Below are 20001 nucleotides of genomic sequence, written 5' to 3'. Positions count from 1 at the left end.
ATATGTATATTAACTAAGTTCTTAGAATAAAGCTTGTTTTGATTAAAGTGTCTGAGAAGACTGTTGAAACACGCCTGAAGGGAAGGCCCTTGTCCTCATCCTAGCCAAATTCAACATAAAGGGTGTAGGTCAGCTGGACTTCATAATATACTTTGGAGTTTCTAAGCCCTAGCCCATAACAGAATTATGGCACCACATGATGAATTGCGCTTCTTATCCATCTAGATCTAATTATTTGAATGATGCGGGTGAAGGTACTAGCATTATTCCTTTGATGCCTGGAAAATGAAACTTTCCTTAGTTAACTTTGCAAAGAAACATCATGTGTCTACATACATCTCTCTCAAGCTTGTTTCTAATTTGTACCATTTGCTCCTTTCACCTAAAACCTGACATTTACAAACTATCACAGGCCCTCTGATTAACCTCAACCATTTATGAGTAGCTAGAATTAGTTGGATTCGCATAAATTGACCACTTTTGCACAGGCAAAAGTCAGCATCTACGTATCATACACTCACATCATGAGCAATGCTGTAGAGTTTTAGAATGCTGAAAAGATGGACTTTTCTTTGTTGTTGAAGGTTTGTACTCTTGCACATGTCCTGAAGAATGCAAGACAAAATCAAGGGGAAATCAACAAACCTATACTATAAGAGAAGAGAGTGCTCCCAATCAATCGGTATTCTTGCAGTATAAATTTGCTGATTTCTCTTGCATTGTATTCTTGTGAATGTTCTGATGTGTGCAGAATGAAAAGCATCCACAACATTTTTTTCCAGCAATGCTCCAGTTCTATACTACCAAACCACTAATCGTAGAATGGTGAATCACAGAATATAGTGCAGAGAAGTCCCTTCGGCCCATCGAGTCTGCACCTGTGCATGAAAAGCACAGAAGGAGGCCATTGGGCCGGTTGTGACCATGTCAGCACCTTATGAGAACAACTTGGCTGGTCTCAGTCCCTTGCCCCTTTCATGTAACCCTCCAACTGTTTTCCCTTGAGGTGCCCGGCCAATTTCTCTTATTAAAGCCCGATTTGATTCTCTCTCCAGCCACACTATGGCAGTGCATTCCAGATCCATCTGCTGGATAAAAATGTGGTTTCCACATGTTGCTGATTCTTTGCCATCTGAAAACCAATGTCTGGTTTTTGAGTGGTTTCTTGCAATGCCCTCTGTCTAGATCCATCATGGTTTTGAATACTCTCAGCCTTCTCTTAGGAAAACAGTCCTGGTTCCTCCAATCTATTCACGTACACCTTGCCCCTGAAATGTTCTCATAAATGTTTTCTGCACTCTCCAAAGCCTTCACATCCTTCCTAATTTGTGTGCCAGTTGAGGCCGATCCAGAATTTCAAAAAGGTTCATCATCATCATTTCCTTGCTTTAGTACTCTATTCCTCTTTTTATAAAGTTCAGATCCCTTGTACCCTTTTAACCACTTCCTCCATCTCTCCTGTTGCATTCAACAATTTATATGCACCCCAGATCCCTCTGCTCCTTCACCCCCTCTAGAATTGTTGTTTTAAATTTTTTTTTAGGTGAATTGGACATTCTGAATTCTCCCTTGGTGTACCCGAACAGGCGCCGGAATGTGGCGACTAGGGGCTTTTCACAGTAACTTCATTGCAAGTTAATGTAAGCCTACTTTTGACAATAAAGATTATTTAAAAAAAAAAATGTACTTCACATCTCTGCATATTAAATTTATCTGCCACAGATGCTTGCAGAAATGTTCTCATTAGCTTCCCATTCTTGTTCTTTTAAATTCAGGGTGGGGGATGGTATGAGGGTTGGTGGGTAGAGAATAAATAAAGATATTTGCTCACTACTAAGTACAATGATTGAGGATGTTCACCTATTGACCATGATGTGAGAATTTTGTCATTTACTACCCATTCTTGCGTATCAGCTATATGAAATTGGATTTACGGTGATGTAGTTGAGGTTGATGGCTTTCTCCATGGAGGATTGGAAGTACACGATTATGGGCACAACATGATTTTATTTGTGCAAGCCATGCCGTCATGTAATTTTTCTATAATGGCCAGCATCTTAAGTAGTGAGCTGCTTAAAGGTTTGCTTCAGCTCTGTTCATGATCCATTGCTAACTTCCACTGAGTTTAAAATATTGGAGCATGCTTCCCTGTCCACATGTCTGTGTTCATCTATCATTTTTTCTTTGTTTCACAAGCTGCTATCTAGATGGAGCATACTTGCTGTGTTTTTACATTTTGCGAACTGTACAGAAACGGTGAAGGACCGTGGAGAATTTTGGTGTAAAAGAAACATTTGAGTGTGCTCTACCAAGCATTTAATTCGCACTTTAATGATTTTTCTTTTTATGTTTTAGGACTAATGGCAATAAAGTGACCAATCATGGCTCTAATGATTCCACCAGTGAAGCTAAAGTGGTTAGAACACCTCAACAGCTCTTGGATTACAGAGGACAGTGAGTCCATTGCCACGAGAGAAGGTGTTTCTATTTTGTACAGTAAGTTAGTTAGCAGTAAAGAGGTGGTGCCACTACCACAGCAGGTGCTCTGCCTTAAGGGACCCCAGTTACCAGACTTTGAACGCGAGTCCCTCTCCAGCGATGAACAAGAACACTATCTGGATGCTCTCCTTAGTAGCCAGCTGGCTCTGGCAAAGATGGTTTGCTCCGATTCTCCATTTGCAGCATCCCTTCGAAAGCGCTTGCTGGTGTTGCAGCGTGTTTTTTATGCTCTTTCCAACAAATACCATGACAAAGGTAAAGTCAAACAGCAGCAGCACTCACCCGAAAGCAGTTCTGGAGCAACAGATATCCATTCTGTCAGTGAACGTCCAAGATCTAGTACAGATGCTCTAATAGAGATGGGAGTTCGGACTGGATTAAGTTTACTGTTTGCACTATTGCGGCAGAGCTGGCTGGTGCCGTCCACAGCACCAGGACTGAACCTCTGTAATGATGTTATCCATACAGCAATAGATGTGATAAGCTCATTGCCACCGTTGTCTTTAGCAAATGAAAGCAAAATTCCAGCAATGGGACTGGACTGCTTGTCCCAAGTGACGACATTCCTAAAAGGAGTCACCATGCCAAACTCAGGAGCAGATATTTTGGGACGAAGATTAGCTTCAGAGTTACTTCTTGGACTTGCAGCCCAGCGTGGTTCTCTACGGTACCTTCTGGAATGGATAGAAATGGCTTTGGCTGCATCGGCTGTAGTTAGCACCATGGAAAAAACAAAACTGCCGATGAATCGAGAAGGAATGATCGGTCATGACTGTTTCATGAACATTCTTCTACAAATGAGACGTTCTTTGGTATGTATCTGGTTTATCATAGAATCCCTGAAGTGCAGAAGGAGGCCTTTTGGCCCATCAAGTCTGCACCGACCCTCCGAAAGAGCACTCTACCCAGGCCCACTCCCCACCGTATCGCCGTAACCTTGTGCATTGATCATGGCCAATCGACCTAACCGTCACATCTTTGGTTAGTGAGAGGAAACCCATGCCAGACACGGGGAGAATGTGCAAACTCCACACAGACCGACACCCAAGGCTGGAATCTTGACACAGCACTGCTAGCCACTGTGCCACCGTGCTGCCCTCTTACCCTCTATCAGGAAAGCCAATCTGTTTGCCTCCTCCAAAAATTTGTAAATTATCAAACAATTTGGGTTAAGCAAACTTAAGAATCAATTTTGAAGAAATTATGTACAAACCAATTTTTCTTTGCTCAACTAGAAGGAATACATTTCTTTTTGATATTGTGCTGCTTGTAAAATTTGACTTTGCTGTATAATTAATGAGCCAGTCAGAAGGAATATGCAATAATGCTGCTAAGCCGTTTGTATTAAGATTCAAACAAAGCACTTAACCTATTTAAAACCTGCAAGGTTCATAAATCCATTTGCGGGGTGCACAATGTCATATGGTAATGGAGTAGTAAAACCTGTTTCGTGCAAGATGCCTGTTGGTTTTGATGGCCATCATCATGAAGTAACAAAGGCTGTTCTTTCAGTGCACGGATGCTTGGTCAATATCAGGAAGGTGCCAATATCAGGAAGGTGCCAATATCAGAAAGGTATACCAGGTAAAGGAGGAAGTCACAGAAATGGTCACTGTGGTGCAGCTTATTTGCCAGATGTAACAGGAAATACTGTGTAGGAAGTTTTAGTGAACAAAGCAGATTTAACAAACAAGACATTGTTAGAGTTGGGCATTGTCTGTCTGTTAATATGAAGAATCCCGGACTAGGTGATTCGGGGTTTAAAGGTACAAAATATGAAGTGGCCGAGAAAAGATTTGGTCGAGCAAACCCAGCCCATCTGGTTGTGCAGCTTTATATAACATATTAATCCCAACCCCATGCTCAAACTCTGGGAAAGGCAAAAAAATGTTGAAAGCTTATTTTAAGAAAAAAAGACTGGCAACAAATAGTAAATGGTTTTATAAAATCAAGATGAAAGGAATGTTTGGACAGATTTAGAAATGGAAAAAGAAAATATACTGGAGTAATGACAAAGTTAAATAAATGAATACTTTGTCTCGGTTCTCACAATGTGGTAGTCGGAATGAAAGGGTACAAGAGGAGAAGATAGAGCAATCTGTTAGGATAATGATGGACAAGATAGTATTAATGAAAACAATTGACAGAACTTCATTGGAAACAACGTCCTAAAATGCAGCAGGATGGCAGAGGAATTAGAATCATAGAATGCCTACAGTGCAGAAGGAGACATTTCTGCCCAGCAAGTCTGCTCCAACACTCTGAAACATCCTGTAACCCCACCTAACCTAGAGGGGCAATTTAGCATGGCCAATCCACGTAACCTGCACATAGGGGCTGGTTTAGCACAGGGCTAAAGAGCTGGCTTTTAAAGCAGACCAGCAGCACGGTTCAATTCCCGTAGCAGCCTCTCCGAACAGGCGCTGGAATGTGGCGACTAGGGGCTTTCACAGTAACTTCATTTGAAGCCTACTTGTGACAATAAGCGATTTTCATTTAATCTTTGAACTAGAACATAGAACAGTACAGCACAGAACAGGCCCTTTGGCCCTGGATGTTGTGCCGAGCAATGATCACCCTACTCAAACCCACGTATCCACCCTACACCCTATACTGTGGGAGGAAACCGGACCACCCAGAGGGAACCCACGCAGACACGAGGAGAAAGTGCAAACTCCACACACAATCACCCAAGATTGGAATTGAACCTGAGTCCTTGGTGCTGTGAGGCAGCAGTGCTAACCAGCGTGCCACGGTGCCGAACAGAGGCTCTGACCATAATTAATAAAATATTTCTAGTTTATGAGGTGCCCTTGGACTGCAGAGTTCTCGATCTAGCAGCTGTTCAAAAAGGAATGAGGGAGTAAGCCAAGTTATCCATAGACCAGTCAACCTAACATCAATAATGGACATGTTGTGAAAGATGATGCATGATGAAATTACCAAGTTAATTCAAAACCTCAAGCTTGGATTTGTAAAAGGTGGGGTGTGCCTGACATTTAATGGACCACTGAGAAAATAGCAGTGCATTGCTAAAGAGAAATTTGCATGCAATGTACATGAATTCTCAGAGTAAAGTTTGTTAAGATACCAAACCACAACATTGTCAGGATGCCGGAAAAGGACCCCAAACACTTTTAATTTGCAAAACTGTGAGGAAAGGATGTTCCGCTCCAAGAGTGATTTTGCTGACCGATAGGTATCTTTTATATTAAAACAAACTTTATTCTTAACATGGCATTAAATGCATTAACATCACAGAAAATAGCTTACAATTAACAGTTAAAACAATTCCTAATAATGAAAGGAAATGCTAACTTCAAACTTTTGTACCTCCGATTAAATAAAGCCCATTACAGGTCAACGGTCACTTTAAAGTTAGCAAACACAGGGATACTTGCTGTTCTCCGGTTAGAGATTTCTTGGAAAGACTGCTTGGAGAGAGACGGAAACCCTTTCAGACACCAACTGCAAGTCCTGCTGTCTTTGGGAAGCTAAAACTAAATTGCCTATTACAGACCTGCTCCTACCATTAATCATATTTTTATCCCACTCTGATCCCCTGACCTGCTTACCCAAGTCTAAACACAATGTCTCAAAGTACCTACTCCAGGGAATCTACACGGCATTCATAACTAAATTCCACTTGGCCGTATATAAATAACCACACACATAGTTGGAATGAATGATGATCTCACTTTTACAACATCTTAATTGTACCTTTTGCAGACAGTCTGCCTGTATGTTGCAGCAGGATTTAAAAAATATATGCAGCAGATATATATTCTGTAACCCAGGCTTTTAATAAAATTACTGCAACTGATGTATATAATGCAATGTATATAAAAGATTCCTATATTCGTCACAATGTTGTGTTAAATATAAGAGTTGTGCTTAATGGATGATTTTCAGAATGGAGGAATATAAAGAGTGGTATCAGTATTGACATTGTGCTTTCTATCAATTTGGACTTGGGATGCCATATCAAAATTTGCAGATTATACGAAGTAGGGAATGGTCCTCTATAACCTACTTCAAATCATGTAACAGTACAGAACAGAAGATGGCCAATTGACCTATCAAGGCTTTCATAGAATTTACAGTGCAGAAGGAGCCCATTCGGCCCATAGTCTGCACCGGCTCTTGGTAAGAGCACCCTACCCAAGGTCAACACCTCCACCTTATCCCCATAACCCAGTAACCCCACCCAACACTAAGGGCAATTTTGAACACTAAGGGCAATTTATCATGGCCAATCCACCTAACCTGCACATCTTTAGACTGTGGGAGGAAACCGGAAGAAACTCATGCACACACGGAGAGGATGTGCAGACTCCGCACAGACAGTGACCCAAGCCGGAATCGAACCTAGGACCCTGGAGCTGTGAAGCAATTGTGCTATCCACAATGCTACCGTGCTGCCCACATAGAGCTTTGGCAGCTCTATGCAATCTAATTGGCTTACTCCCCCTCTCTTTCCCATAAGCTTGCATTTATTTATCTGTTGATTGTGATTAGAAACAACATCAAAGGTTATTAAACACGGGGCGGCACGGCAGTGCAGTGGTTAGCTCTGCTGCCTCACGGCGTCGAGGACCCAGGTTCGATTCCAGGTCATTGTCCGTGTAGAATTCTCCCATGTCTGCGTGGGTCTCACTGCCACAACCGAAAGACGTGCTGGGTAGGTGGATTGGCCATGCTAAATTGCCCCTTAATTGGAATAAAGTTATTGAACACAATAAAAGCTCATAGTGTAGGTGCCACAAGATTGGGAAATGGCAAAGAGGGTGAGGATGCTCCTAGAAGTTAATACATGGTTAGTTTAACATCAGTGGTGGGTAAGGGTTTTGAAGCAGTGATTGGATTGGTTGCAGGCATTTGGTGAAGTTTGAGTTAATTAAGGAAAGCCAAAAGGGATTTGTAAAAGACAAATAATGTTTTGACTAATGTGGGATTTATGAGGGAAATCTGGCAGATGTTGTCTGAGGATTTTAACAAAGTACCACAAAAGATTGGTTAGCAAAATTGAGGCTAATGAAAATAGGAGGCCAGTGTCAGCTTGGATTAAATAAATTGACTTAACAATGAAAGTAGTGTGTTTTGGTAAATTATTGTTTTCACTCTGGAGGCTGGTAGACAGAAGTGTTCCCTAAGGACCAATGCTTTTTTTGATGTATACAAGTGATGTTAATATTGGAATACAAGAGTTAAAATTTGTCGATGGTGCCAAACTTGGAGTTGTGACTAAAATGAGATTGATACCAATTAACTGCAGCAGGCCATAAAGCCTAGTAGAATGGGCAGACACGTGGCAGCTGGAACTTGAGACAGAAAAGTGGAGATGATGCATTTTGGCCCAAGGGATAGGAAGAGGTGAAGTGTATTTAATGGCACAGATCTAAAGAATGTGCAGTGACAGAGGGACCTCGGGATGCCCACAGAGGGACCTGGGGTGCATGTGCATCAATCTTTGAAGGGCATATTGAGAGAGTGGTTAGCAAACAATATTCATCAGTGAGTCAGTAGGGAAGTAATGCTAAACGTTCTGGTTTGGCCACAACTATTACTGCGTACTTTAGGAAGGATGTGAGGGTGCAGGAGTTGGTTCTGTGGATGAGGGACTTTAGCTACAAGGTTAGATTGATCCAAGAAGAACAACCTCTGCCTGTCCAAAGAAGATTGAGGGAAGAGGTGTATAATATGATCTTCAATAGGCTAGACTGTTCCCTTCAGCTGATGGTACAAGGACCGGGGAATAGATGCAGGGGTGATGTGAGGCAGAACTGTTTAATGCAGCAAGTGGGACTGACTGCCGGCAAGGGTGTAAAATCAGAGCCGATCGATGATTACAGAAGAAAATTGGATGGGCACTTGACGGAACTAAACGTGCAGGGGCTACGGGGATAGAGCGATGGTGGGGGTGGAAATGGGACTGACTCTTCTGGATTGCTCTTCAGAGAGCTGGTATGGGATCAGTGGTCTGTGTTGTGATGATTCTGTGTTTAAGGCAGATTAAAGCTGGATATGATAGATGAGATGGGTGTAAATTAGGCCCAGGATTGTTTGTGCGTTTCAACTGTTTGCTTAAAGCCTCGTGTTGTATCTGCCTTGCTCCTTTTATTCGTGTTCTTTAAGGTACTGGAATTCTGGAATCACATGATTGCAGCAAAGAATTAGGTGACCCAGGAGGCATTGTTCAACGATTCGCCCTTCCAAAAAAATGAGAAACAAATGTTTGAGAGAGAACATCGCGAGGACTTCTGAGACATGCCCATTCATCTGCACAACTTTGGGGGGGGGGGGATGGAGTGGAGTTAGGGGGAGGGGGCGGAGGGGGGTTGCAAACCACTTTCATAGAGCAATGAGTTTCATGTTAAAGTATCCACTGTCACTTGGAAAGGTGCACAAGTACTTATATATGTATATATGTGCTGCTCATCATTTTCTGTACTCTGGGGAATGCGTGGTTATGGAAAGTATGCACCTGTTTGTTTTGTTACTGCAACTCGCTGGTGAAGTAGAGGCAGGTGTTTGAAGCAAATTAGAAATCTGTGTTTTTTAATGCAGTTGTTCATGGCATACAAACTGACCCAAGAGAGATTTTCTGTGCATATCTCGAGAGATCCTGTGGTATAAGGATTGATAACATGGAGATAGGATGGTGGATTGTACCTGTTGTGCAGTTTAGTTGACAGCGATCAGTGAGCCCCTCTCTCTGATATTCAGGCAGCTCCCTTCCCTGTTGTATTTTAAGTACAGTTCCCCTTCCCAAGTCCTCTAATTAATCACACTTCCAGCATGCTATTTATTATATTAGTAAAACATTTTCCTGTGCCCACAACAAATGCCAAAACACCATTTTGTGTCTTTGTCTAGTTCCTTGGTAAAGTTCTCTTGGTTACCTTCACTAATTTGGCACCGACTAAGAACCTCACCTCCTGACTCCCCAAAGCCTGTCCACCATCTGCAAGGCACAAGTCAGGTTTAATGAAATACTCTCCATTTGTCTGGGTGAGTGCAGCTCCATCAACACTCAATCAGCTCGGCGCAATGGGTTAGCCCTGCTGCCTCATGGCGCCGAGGTCCCAGGTTCGATCACTGTTCGTGTGGAGTTTGCACATTCTCCCCGTGTTTGCGTGGGTTTCGCCCCCACAACCCAAAGATGTGCAGGGTAGGTGGATTGGCCACGCCAAATTATCCCTTAATTGGAAAAAATGAATTGGGTACTCTAAATTTATATTAAAAAAAACACTCAAGCTCAACACCATCCAAGACAAATCAGCCGCTTGATTTCTACCCCTTCCACAAACATTGAATCCCTCCACCACCAAATCATGGCAGCCGTGTGTACCTTCCACAAGATGCACTGCAGTAAGTCACCAAGGTTCCTTCGGCAGCACCTTCCAAACACACCTAGAAGGGCAAGTGCAGCGGATACCTGGGAGCAATATCACCTGGACGTTGCCTTCCAAGTCACTCAGCATCCTGACCTGAAAATATATCTCTGTTCCTTCACTATCGCTGCGACTCCCTCCCTAACAGCACTGTGGGTGTACTACACCACACAGACTGCGGCGGTTCAAGGAGGCGGCTCACCACCACCACCTTGAGGGCAACTAGGTATGGACAATAAATGCTGGTCTGGCCAGCAATCCCATATCCTTTATGAATAAAGAAAAGAGGGAATTGTTTTCTCAGAGCTGTTAAAAATCGCCTGATCCATGGTTGGCACACCTACCGTGGGATTCTCATTCTAAATTCCTCTTCCTGGCTTCCACCAGGAAGCAACTGTAGACCCCCCCCCCCCCCGAACATCACTGCTCCCTTTGAACTTGTCTCTTTTGCTCTTAGTCGCATTGTTAATGCTACACTCTTCCCTATAATGCATCTTTGGATGTCCCTTTCCATGCATGGGACTCTTGAGGGTATATATGGCTTTTTTCCCCTGCTGTTTCACTTGTCTGAGTGTATTATTCTCTTATCGCCACTTCTAATTTGCTGCTCAGGCACTAATTTTGATAACATCCACTTGACATTTTACGTTAATTGCGAACACTTTTAATTTTCACAGGGTTCATCAGCTGATAGGAGTCAGTGGCGAGAACCCACTCGGACGCCTGATGGACTGTGCTCATTATATGAAGCAGCTCTCTGTCTCTTTGAAGAGGTGTGTAAGATATCACTGCTGCACAATGCATTGGTTTTTACTTTTCGTAGATATTTTTGAAAATGCCACCCATTATTGTAGCCGAGGGGGTGAGAAAGGCCGACGTTTTGGCCTTTGCTTCCCTGATGGCCCGGAGACGGATTTTACTGGAATGGAGGAGTCGGAGCCCCCGAAGTCGGGGGTTTGGGTTAGCGACATGCCGTTTCACAGGCTGGAGAAAATTAAATTTGCTTTGAGGGGTTCGCTCGGAGGTTTGGTGGTGGTGGGGGGTGGGTGCATGGAAGTGCCGAATAAGGACAGGAAAACCAATGGCGGGAGGGCCGGGAAGGGTTGGCGGTATGTCGTTCTAAACCATGTTGATTGGGGTTTGTGTTTGCGGGCGGGGTTATTTTCGTTGTGGGTTCTGTTGGATGTTATTGTTGAAAAGTGTTTATGCCTCAATAAAATATTTTCTAATAAAAAGAAAATAATACTTATTGATTAGAACAAAACTTTCATTTTATAATGCACTTTCCCATGCCTTCGATACGCATGCGCAACTATCTAAATGGCTTTTGTAGTATAGACTTATACTGAGATGTAAGCAGTTCAAAAAAAATAATTCCTTCTTGGGACATGGACGTCATTGGCAAGGCTAGCATTTGTGTCTCATCCTTAATTGCTCTTGACGGTTAAGAGCAAGTGTGGCGAGTACTTTTAGTATCTGGGTTAGGCATGTGTTAATTTGGTGTTAGTAATTTAAACCTTGAAATTGATGACTTTCCTTGAATTTTTGGTTCGTAGGTTTGTCGAATGGCCTCCGACTACTCCAGGACATGTGCAAGCCCTGACAGTTTGCAGAGTGGAGATGCTCCTGTGGTGTCAGAAACCTGTGAAGTGTATGTTTGGGGTAGCAACAGCAGTCATCAGCTGGTTGAAGGAACACAGGAAAAAATTCTGCAGCCAAAATTAGCGTCAAGTTTTGCTGATGCTCAGACTGTAAGTAGATCTTTATATATTTTCCACTCTGCTTGCAAATATTTTTATAATGGGCTTTCTTTGTAAAACTATGATAGAATTGTGGCAGCTGGCAATAGATATCGCTTCTGTTTCATTACGGCGTGAGTGGAGTTTAACGATGTTGGTTAGTCTATTGTCTCGAAGAAAATTAATTTGTATGAATAAATATATTAGAATATTTCACAAATCCATTATTTTTAAACTCAAACTTGCATTAAACAATTTAATTCAAATTATTTTGTGGTAACACCATAGTCCTAGATGACCATAGACTACTTTCCCCTTTGAGAACTAAATGCTGGGGATTTAGGGTTACCACACCTCCGGCAAGGTTGATCTATAATAATAATAATCTAGAATCTTTATTAGTGTCACACGTAGGCTTACATTAACACTGTAATGAAGTTACTGTGAAAATCCCCTAGTTGCCACATTCTGGCGCCTGTTCAGGTACACTGGGGGAGAATTTAGAATGTCCAATTCATGTCTTTTGGGACTTGTGGGAGGAAACCGGAGTAAACCCATGCAGACACTGGGAGTACTTGCAGACTCTGCACAGGAACCTGGATCCCTGGCGCTGTGCAACAACAGTGCTGACCACTGCTACTGTGTCACCAATGCTACCCAAAGAAGGTAGGCCTTCCTGAACAACCTCATCCGACACTGGAATTGAACCCGCACTGTTGGCCTCGCTTTGTGTCACAAGCCAGCTGTCCAGACAACTGAGCTAACCCCTCAGTAGCGATGTTCCAGGGAAGGATTCATCATCTCTTTTGAAATGTAATCATGCTTGTGACACACACAATGTTCCTTATTGCAGATCACTCACCATTTGCATGAAAATTCCATTATGCTGGTGAAAAAAGTATTTTTTTTCATGTTTTCTAATTTCTGTATTTGTTCTTGTAGCAACGCTTCTGGTTTTGGTAAAATATTTGGCAGTGTTGTTAGATGCACAGAATGCCGAGAACTATTTTTGATGGAGCAACGACATGTTGGTCATGAAAAGGGCCGCAAAAATAAATGGCCAACTCTCAAGTGATCAAATTGTGTGAGATATTCAGGCAGGTGGAAAGGAGCTGAAAGGAATTGTGACATAATTCATTCTGGATTATTGATTTAAATTGGCTGATTTGGGGCAATGGAAAGAGAAATAAAAGCTCAAAAAAATGAGCTGATCTTAAAATGCATGGGATGGAATACAAAGACTCTGTGTTGTCTTCGTTGGGGAAATGTAATGGCGAATGAGGCCCAGAAAGGGAGCTGCAATTTAGTGGATTTGCAGAAATCCTGCTTAGAGCCTCAGTGAATCCATTTCATAGTAGAGGAGAGACACTCCTGTACCATGCTGGCTAATACAATGATCACAGGAAATTCTTCAAATCCACAACATTTGGTTTTGTGGTTAACACTCGTCATATTTGTAACAGGTGATTAAGAAGGCAAATGGAGTTTTGTCCTTCATTGCTCGAGCGATGGACTTTAAGACTAGGGAGGTTATACTGCAATTGTATATGGTGTTAGTGAGGCCACACCTGGAGTATTGTGTTCAGTTTTTGTCTCCTTACCTGAGAAAGGACATACTGGCGCTGGAGGGTGTGCTGAGGAGATTCACTAGGTTAATCCCAGAGCTAAAGGGGCTGGATTACGAGGCGAGGTTGTGTAGACTGGGACTGTACTCGTTGGAATTTAGAAGGATGCGGGGGGATCTTATAGAAACATATAAAATTATGAGGGGAATAGATAGGATAGATGAGGGCAGGTTGTTTCCACTGGCGGGTGAAAGCAGAACTAGGGGGCATAGCCTCAAAATAAGGGGAAGTAGATTTAGGACTGAGCTCAGGAGGAACTTTTTCACCCAAAGGGTTGTGAATCTATGGAATTCCTTGCCCAGTGACGCAGTTGAGGCTCCTTCATTAAATGTTTTTAAGATAAAGATAGATAGTTTTTTTGAAGAATAAAGGGATTAAGGATTATGGTGTTTGGGCCGGAAAGTGGAGCTGAGTCCACAAAAGACCAGCCATGATCTCATTGAATGGTGGAGCAGGCTCGAGGGGCCAGATGGCCTACTCTTGCTCCTAGTTCTTATGTTCTTATATACACCATCAAGCAAAGGGGTAAAACAACACTTCGGATGTGCAGAACCTTAGAACAGGATTGAAAAGAAAGACTTGTGTTTTTGACCACCTCAGGTCTTCCCAAATCACTCTCAACTGAGCTGGGGCGGCATGGTGGTGCCGTGGTTAGCACTGCTGCCTCACAGCACCGAGCATCCGGGTTCAATCCCAGCTACGGTCACTGTCTGTGTGGAGTTTGCAATTCTCCCCGTGTCTTCTTGGGTCTCACCCCCATAGCACAAAGATGTGCAGGGTAGTTGGATTGGCCACGCTAATTTGCCCCTTAATTGGGTAAAAAAAGAATTGGGTACTTTAAATTTATTTTACAATTCTATTCTGGATAAATGACATGTTTGTGATTTGAGTTCTTGCTTTTTGGGCAGCGCTTTTTTTTGGTACCATTGAATGCAATAATTTAAGTGTTTGGATCTTATTTTAAATGCAATGTGCATGTTATTATTGCCACATTTCCTGGATTTTTGTTTTCTTTCCCCCTTAGATTGAAGCTGGGCAGTATTGCACATTTGTCATTTCATCGGATGGGTCAGTGAGAGCCTGCGGCAAGGGAAGTTATGGAAGGCTAGGCCTAGGTGATTCAAATAACCAATCCACCTTGAAAAAATTAACTTTTGAACCCCATCGCGCCATCAAAAAAATCTCCTCGTCGAAAGGTTCTGACGGACATACTCTAGCATTTACCACCGAGGGAGAAGTCTTCAGCTGGGGCGATGGTGACTATGGAAAACTTGGACACGGAAACAGTTCAACACAGAAATATCCCAAACTTATTCAGGGACCGTTGCAAGGGAAAGTAAGTGTTCAATGATTAAACTCTCAGAATTATAATTTGCTTAGTTCTTGATAGGAAAGCCCATGGCCTTTTTGTTGTTTCATATTTCTGCAGTGGGGAACTTGATTCAACATTCTTTTTTTCTCTCTCTAATCGTGGCGAAAATTGGCAAGAGTTGCAGTAAACTATAATGATGAATCAAAATGAAATACTTGTGCTCTGTGATTGCTTGTGATAAAACAAGTTTCTATATGTTCTTTTTAAAGGCCGTTGTATGCGTCTCTGCTGGCTATCGGCACAGTGCAGCAGTTACAGAAGATGGCGAATTGTACACCTGGGGTGAAGGCGACTTTGGGAGGCTAGGTAAGATGGATTTTTGAATTTGCTTGGCAATGTATACTGAATGCTGGGTTCCATACAAAGATGGGTCAGCACTGTGTGACCGAACAGCCTCCAGTTGAACCACGAAAATCTCAAAGGGCCAAATGGCCTACTCTGATTGCAAGTGCGTATGATTAATCCTCAACATAAATGGGCTAGTGCCCCTAGATGAGGGACGAATAATCGAAACAATGGAAATACTGACTAACAATTGACGTCACTTATTAAGTATTTTGTTTTGGCCTGATTTGCCCTTGCTTCATTTTTATTAACTGAACTGGAAGTAATGACATGTAATTCTATATTCAAGCACTTGAGCTGAATAATGTGCTTAATCCTTACCCAAATGTCTTTCAATGCTCATTTTCAGAAAGCTAGCTCCCGAGATGATATTCGACTAACTGCTGTGCAGTCGGCAGGTTCGTCCCTCTCTCCATGCTAGAATTGAGGTGTTACGTGATCTACCCTCCCCCCATCCTGGTACAATTTACATAACTGCGGAAGACTGAAAATTTGTGGTCAGGGCCTTTGCTTCTGCTTTCTTTCAGTCTCGTGTTAATGCAAATACTAGATAACATCTGTCCTCCAGAAGCAAGCTTTCTCTGCAGTTAAATAAAATGATTCCATATCCTCTTCCAGTACTTCTATATTCATACGTCCACCATTGTTAGTGAGAACGGAGACTTATTGGAAAACAAGGAACTCCCTGGAGATCCTTCAGATGCTAAATTATCCAGTAACCATAATGAGCAGTTTGAGGATTTATTTTCCATGAGGCCGATTTTGGTGTTTTTCAGAATGCATTTTATGGAGAGGGAGGACATTCTAAATATGGATTGTTCTGCGTAAGGCTTCTATTTCCCCCCCCCCCAATAATAATAATAATAATAATTAATAATCTTTATTATTGTCACAAGTAGGCTTACATCAACATTGCAATGCCATGTCTGCGTGGGTTTCAGCCCCACAACCCAAAGATGTGCTGGTTAGGTGGATTGGCCAGGCTAATTTGCCCCTTAATTGGGAAAAAAAATAATTGGGTACGCTACATTTATAGAACAAAACACTGCAATGAAGTTGCTGTGAAAATGCCCTAGTCGCCACATACCGGCGCCCGTTCGGGTACACGGGGAGAATTCAGAATGTCCAATTCACCTAACAATAATAATAAAGCACGTCTTTCAGGACTAGTGGGGGGAAACCCACACAGTCACAATGAGAACATGCAGACTCCGCACATACAGTGACCCAAGCCGAGAATCGAACCTGGGACTCTGGCATTGTGAAGCAACAGTGATAACCACTGTGCTGCCCTGCAGCCCATATACATTTCGCCCAGTATTCTATCCGTTTTACTCGTTCCAATTTTCTAGATAAGCTGTTGCAAAGGAATTTTTTCTTCTGTCACGACAGACCATAACATGCCGTCAGGACCTACAGTAGAATTTGACCATTGGATTATTATGTTTGTTTGAGGTTACTGTTATCTCCCTAACTCCAGCTCAAATTTGTGTGTTGACTGAAACTGAACTCATCAGATGATGAGTTTTCTTCCTCAAAAGTTTTGAACAGCTTTGTCATCAGTCATATGATACTAATGGAGCTTTATGCAATATCTAGGGGAGAATTTGAAAGCAGTTCAAGCAGTAGCATTAGTGAAATTCCATTTGGGTACTGTGGTACCTATCTGAATAAGTGATGCCATATTGAGTATAAACAGACTCGAGGCTCTTGAATACAGTATCTAAATGAAAGTTGCTAATGTTGTCTGCCTCATGTTTGAACTTTACTTCCATCTAGACGATCTTGTTCCTCTATATAGTTTCCTGTGCTCTTCTTCCCAGCTCCTATATACAACCAGCACTACAATGATGCTTTGTAGCTGATCAAGGGAACTGTGTTCCCTTCACCAATTATAAATTTTTCTATGATTTATTTTGCATGTAGACGGAAAGTTCCAAATTGCTCAAGACAACAACCTCTTGCTCCTGAAGTTTAAGGCCAACTTTTCCAACCTGGAATAGGATGCAAGGCCAGACTTCCCCTACAAATGGATTGTAGTTCAATCCAATTGAATCCAATCCACTGTATCTCAATCAAGGTTGTGGTTCATAAAAACTACTTGGTCAAGTTGATCCACCATGGTGCATATAAATGTTCTCGACCTATCTTGTCTCTAAAGATCCCAGACTGACAACCCTCCAAGAACTCTGCGCTCCTCCACCTCTGACCTCTTGTCTATTTCCCCCATCCTCCTAATCTTTCACTTCACTTTTGGCAACCTTGTCTTAAACTTTCACGGCCTAAACTCTTTATTTTCTTCTCTTAACCTGACCACCGACTCTGCTTCGTCCCCCCCTTTTTAAGACATTAATGCAAAACTAGCTCTTTGACCAAGCTTTTGGTTGTCCAGTTCTATAGTGGGGAGGCAATGGTGTAATGGACTAGTAATCCAGAGACCCAGAGTCATGCTCTGGGAACCTGGGTTCGAAACCCGCCATGGCAGATGGTGAAATTTGAATTTTAAAAAAGTCTGGAATTAAAAGTCCAATAGTGACGGTGAAATCATTGTCGATTATCGTAAAAACCCAACTGGTTCACTAATGTCCTTTTGGAAATCTGTTGTCCATACCTGTTCTGGCCTCCATGTGACTCCAGATCTACAGTAATGTAGTTGACTCTTAATGTCCTCCGAGGATGGGCAATAAATGCTGGCCCAGCCAGTGACGCCCACACCCCATGAATGAAAGAAACATTCAATGCTCCTCCTTTGGTTCATCATTGATGTTATCTAAAAGATGCACTACAAATGCAAGCTATTGTTGTAATGTAACCACTCCTCGCTTGCATGTTCAGATCGCACAATTAGTGCAACAAACTTCTGCTAATGCATATCAAACAAGGGAGCAGTCTTCAGGCAGGAAGTTAACGCGTTCTATAAGTTCATGTGCCTATAAAGCAATGACTAAAGTACTTTGGGACTCGAAAGAGACATCATTTTAGAGCACTGTGGTACCCTGCCTCCATACATTAGAGTTTGGGAGATAATTGAGAGTTTTTCAGAAACATCTAGAAAGCTCAGTGTGCATGTCTGTGCCTATGTCCAGGAACCATCTACCCACCCGAGGTACAGTATTATTATTAATACTCCTATTAATCAGGGCTTATCACAAGTGCCAATACCAGTAAGGTTTTAGAGGCTCCCTTCAACTGGTGCTCCCTGCAGCCTTCTGAAATTAACACTTAATAAATAAACAAGACAAGATTTAAACTAATTTGGTAGGGAGAGGGGAATTGGGGTTTAGCAGTAGAGGAGATTGAATAAAAGATGTATTGAAAGCTTTAGGAGCAAACAACAAAATATTAAAAAGCACTGTGTGCAGGAACTAGATGGAGGGAAACAAACAAAGCAGATTAGCATGTTGTTGGAATGCATGTGTGTTTATTTAATTAAGTAAAGTTACCATAGTCCCAGATGACCATAGGCTGCTTTCTCCTTTTGAGGGCGAGAGCTGACTGGTGGTTAATTAACCTCGAGATCCCCACACCTTGATGAAATACCAAATGTTATGGTGTTTTTTTTAACCAATCTGGGTATCATTTGTATGTCTGAGATTTGCCGTTGGGCAGTATCTGCTTATGCTGATTGAAGCAAATTTTGAGCAATCCTTTCTGCTCGAACTGTTAAACATGTATTTTCCTTAACAAATTTCCTACAGGTAAATGGTTTGCATTAGAACATAGAACATAGAACATAGAACATAGAACATAGAACGATACAGCGCAGTACAGGCCCTTCGGCCCTCGATGTTGCACCGACATGGAAAAAATCTAAAGGCCATCTAACCTACACTATGCCCTTATCATCCATATGCTTATCCAATAAATTTTTAAATGCCCTCAATGTTGGCGAGTTCACTACTGTTGCAGGTAGGGCATTCCACGGCCTCACCACTCTTTGCGTAAAAAACCCACCTCTGACCTCTGTCCTATATCTATTACCCCTCAATTTAAGGCTATGTCCCCTCGTGCTAGCCACCTCCATCCGCGGGAGAAGGCTCTCGCTGTCCACCCTATCTAACCCTCTGATCATTTTGTATGCCTCTATTAAGTCACCTCTTAACCTTCTTCTCTCTAACGAAAACAACCTCAAGTCCATCAGCCTTTCCTCATAAGATTTTCCCTCCATACCAGGCAACATCCTGGTAAATCTCCTCTGCACCCGTTCCAAAGCTTCCACGTCCTTCCTATAATGAGGCGACCAGAACTGTACGCAATACTCCAAATGCGGCCGTACTAGAGTTTTGTACAACTGCAACATGACCTCATGGCTCCGGAACTCAATCCCTCTACCAATAAAGGCCAACACACCATAGGCCTTCTTCACAACCCTATCAACCTGGGTGGCAACTTTCAGGGATCTATGTACATGGACACCGAGATCTTGTGTAATTTGGCAAGGAACTTCATAGCTTAAACCAGTCTTTTCTGCGTAACAATTGCTGCACATTTATTATGCTTTGGGACTGTATAATATTGCCCACAAAAATGGTGTTGATCAATATTGTTTTTAGCTTGTTTATTACAGTAAAGTATTGTCCCATGATCCTTTGCAGTTGGTCAACGGAATTCATTAAAAAAAAAGTTAAAAGACTGGTCTCCATGGGGACCATAACATAAAGGACAATATGGATTAAAAACAATAAAATACTGGAAATACTCTGGTCAGGCAACATCAGTGGAAGGAGAAACCGAGTTAGCCTTTCAACAGAATTGAGGCAAGATAGAAATGTGATAGGTCTTGAGTTAGTGAAAAGGGAGCGAGGGAGTAAGAACATAATGAAAGGTCTGTGATGGGTGGAGTGTTGGAGTGATTAAATGACACAATGGGCGCGATTCTCTGCTGCCCACGACGGGTCGGAGAATAGCGGGAGGGCCTTCCCGACAATTTTCATGGCCTCCCGCTATTCTCCCTCCCACCTCCGGCCGCCCCCCGACACGAATCGCTGCTCGCCGTTTTTTACGGCGAACAGCGATTCTCCGCAGGC

General features: G+C 42.5%; 1 protein-coding gene across 8 annotated transcripts in view; it reads left to right on the top strand.

Annotated features, from left to right (window-relative positions):
- Window positions 1–20001, top strand: part of herc1 (HECT and RLD domain containing E3 ubiquitin protein ligase family member 1) — a 239823-nt gene that overhangs the window by 32689 nt on the left and 187133 nt on the right. For 7 of the 8 annotated variants that reach the window (XM_038784383.1, XM_038784384.1, XM_038784381.1 and 4 more), the window contains exons 2-6: window positions 2356–3311; window positions 10571–10666; window positions 11450–11644; window positions 14282–14593; window positions 14839–14935. In XM_038784383.1, the coding sequence (XP_038640311.1) occupies window positions 2382–3311; window positions 10571–10666; window positions 11450–11644; window positions 14282–14593; window positions 14839–14935 (1630 nt within the window). In that variant the 5' untranslated portion in view covers window positions 2356–2381. Of the gene's footprint in view, window positions 1–2355; window positions 3312–10570; window positions 10667–11449; window positions 11645–14281; window positions 14594–14838; window positions 14936–20001 lie in introns of those variants that run through there. The other variant, XM_038784386.1, reaches the window with a different exon arrangement.

The sequence above is a fragment of the Scyliorhinus canicula genome, chromosome 24 (assembly GCF_902713615.1).
Source record: "Scyliorhinus canicula chromosome 24, sScyCan1.1, whole genome shotgun sequence".
Lineage (NCBI taxonomy): Eukaryota > Metazoa > Chordata > Chondrichthyes > Carcharhiniformes > Scyliorhinidae > Scyliorhinus > Scyliorhinus canicula.
Note: the sequence above shows the minus strand (reverse complement) of the source record. Positions and strands in the feature narration are given on the sequence as shown.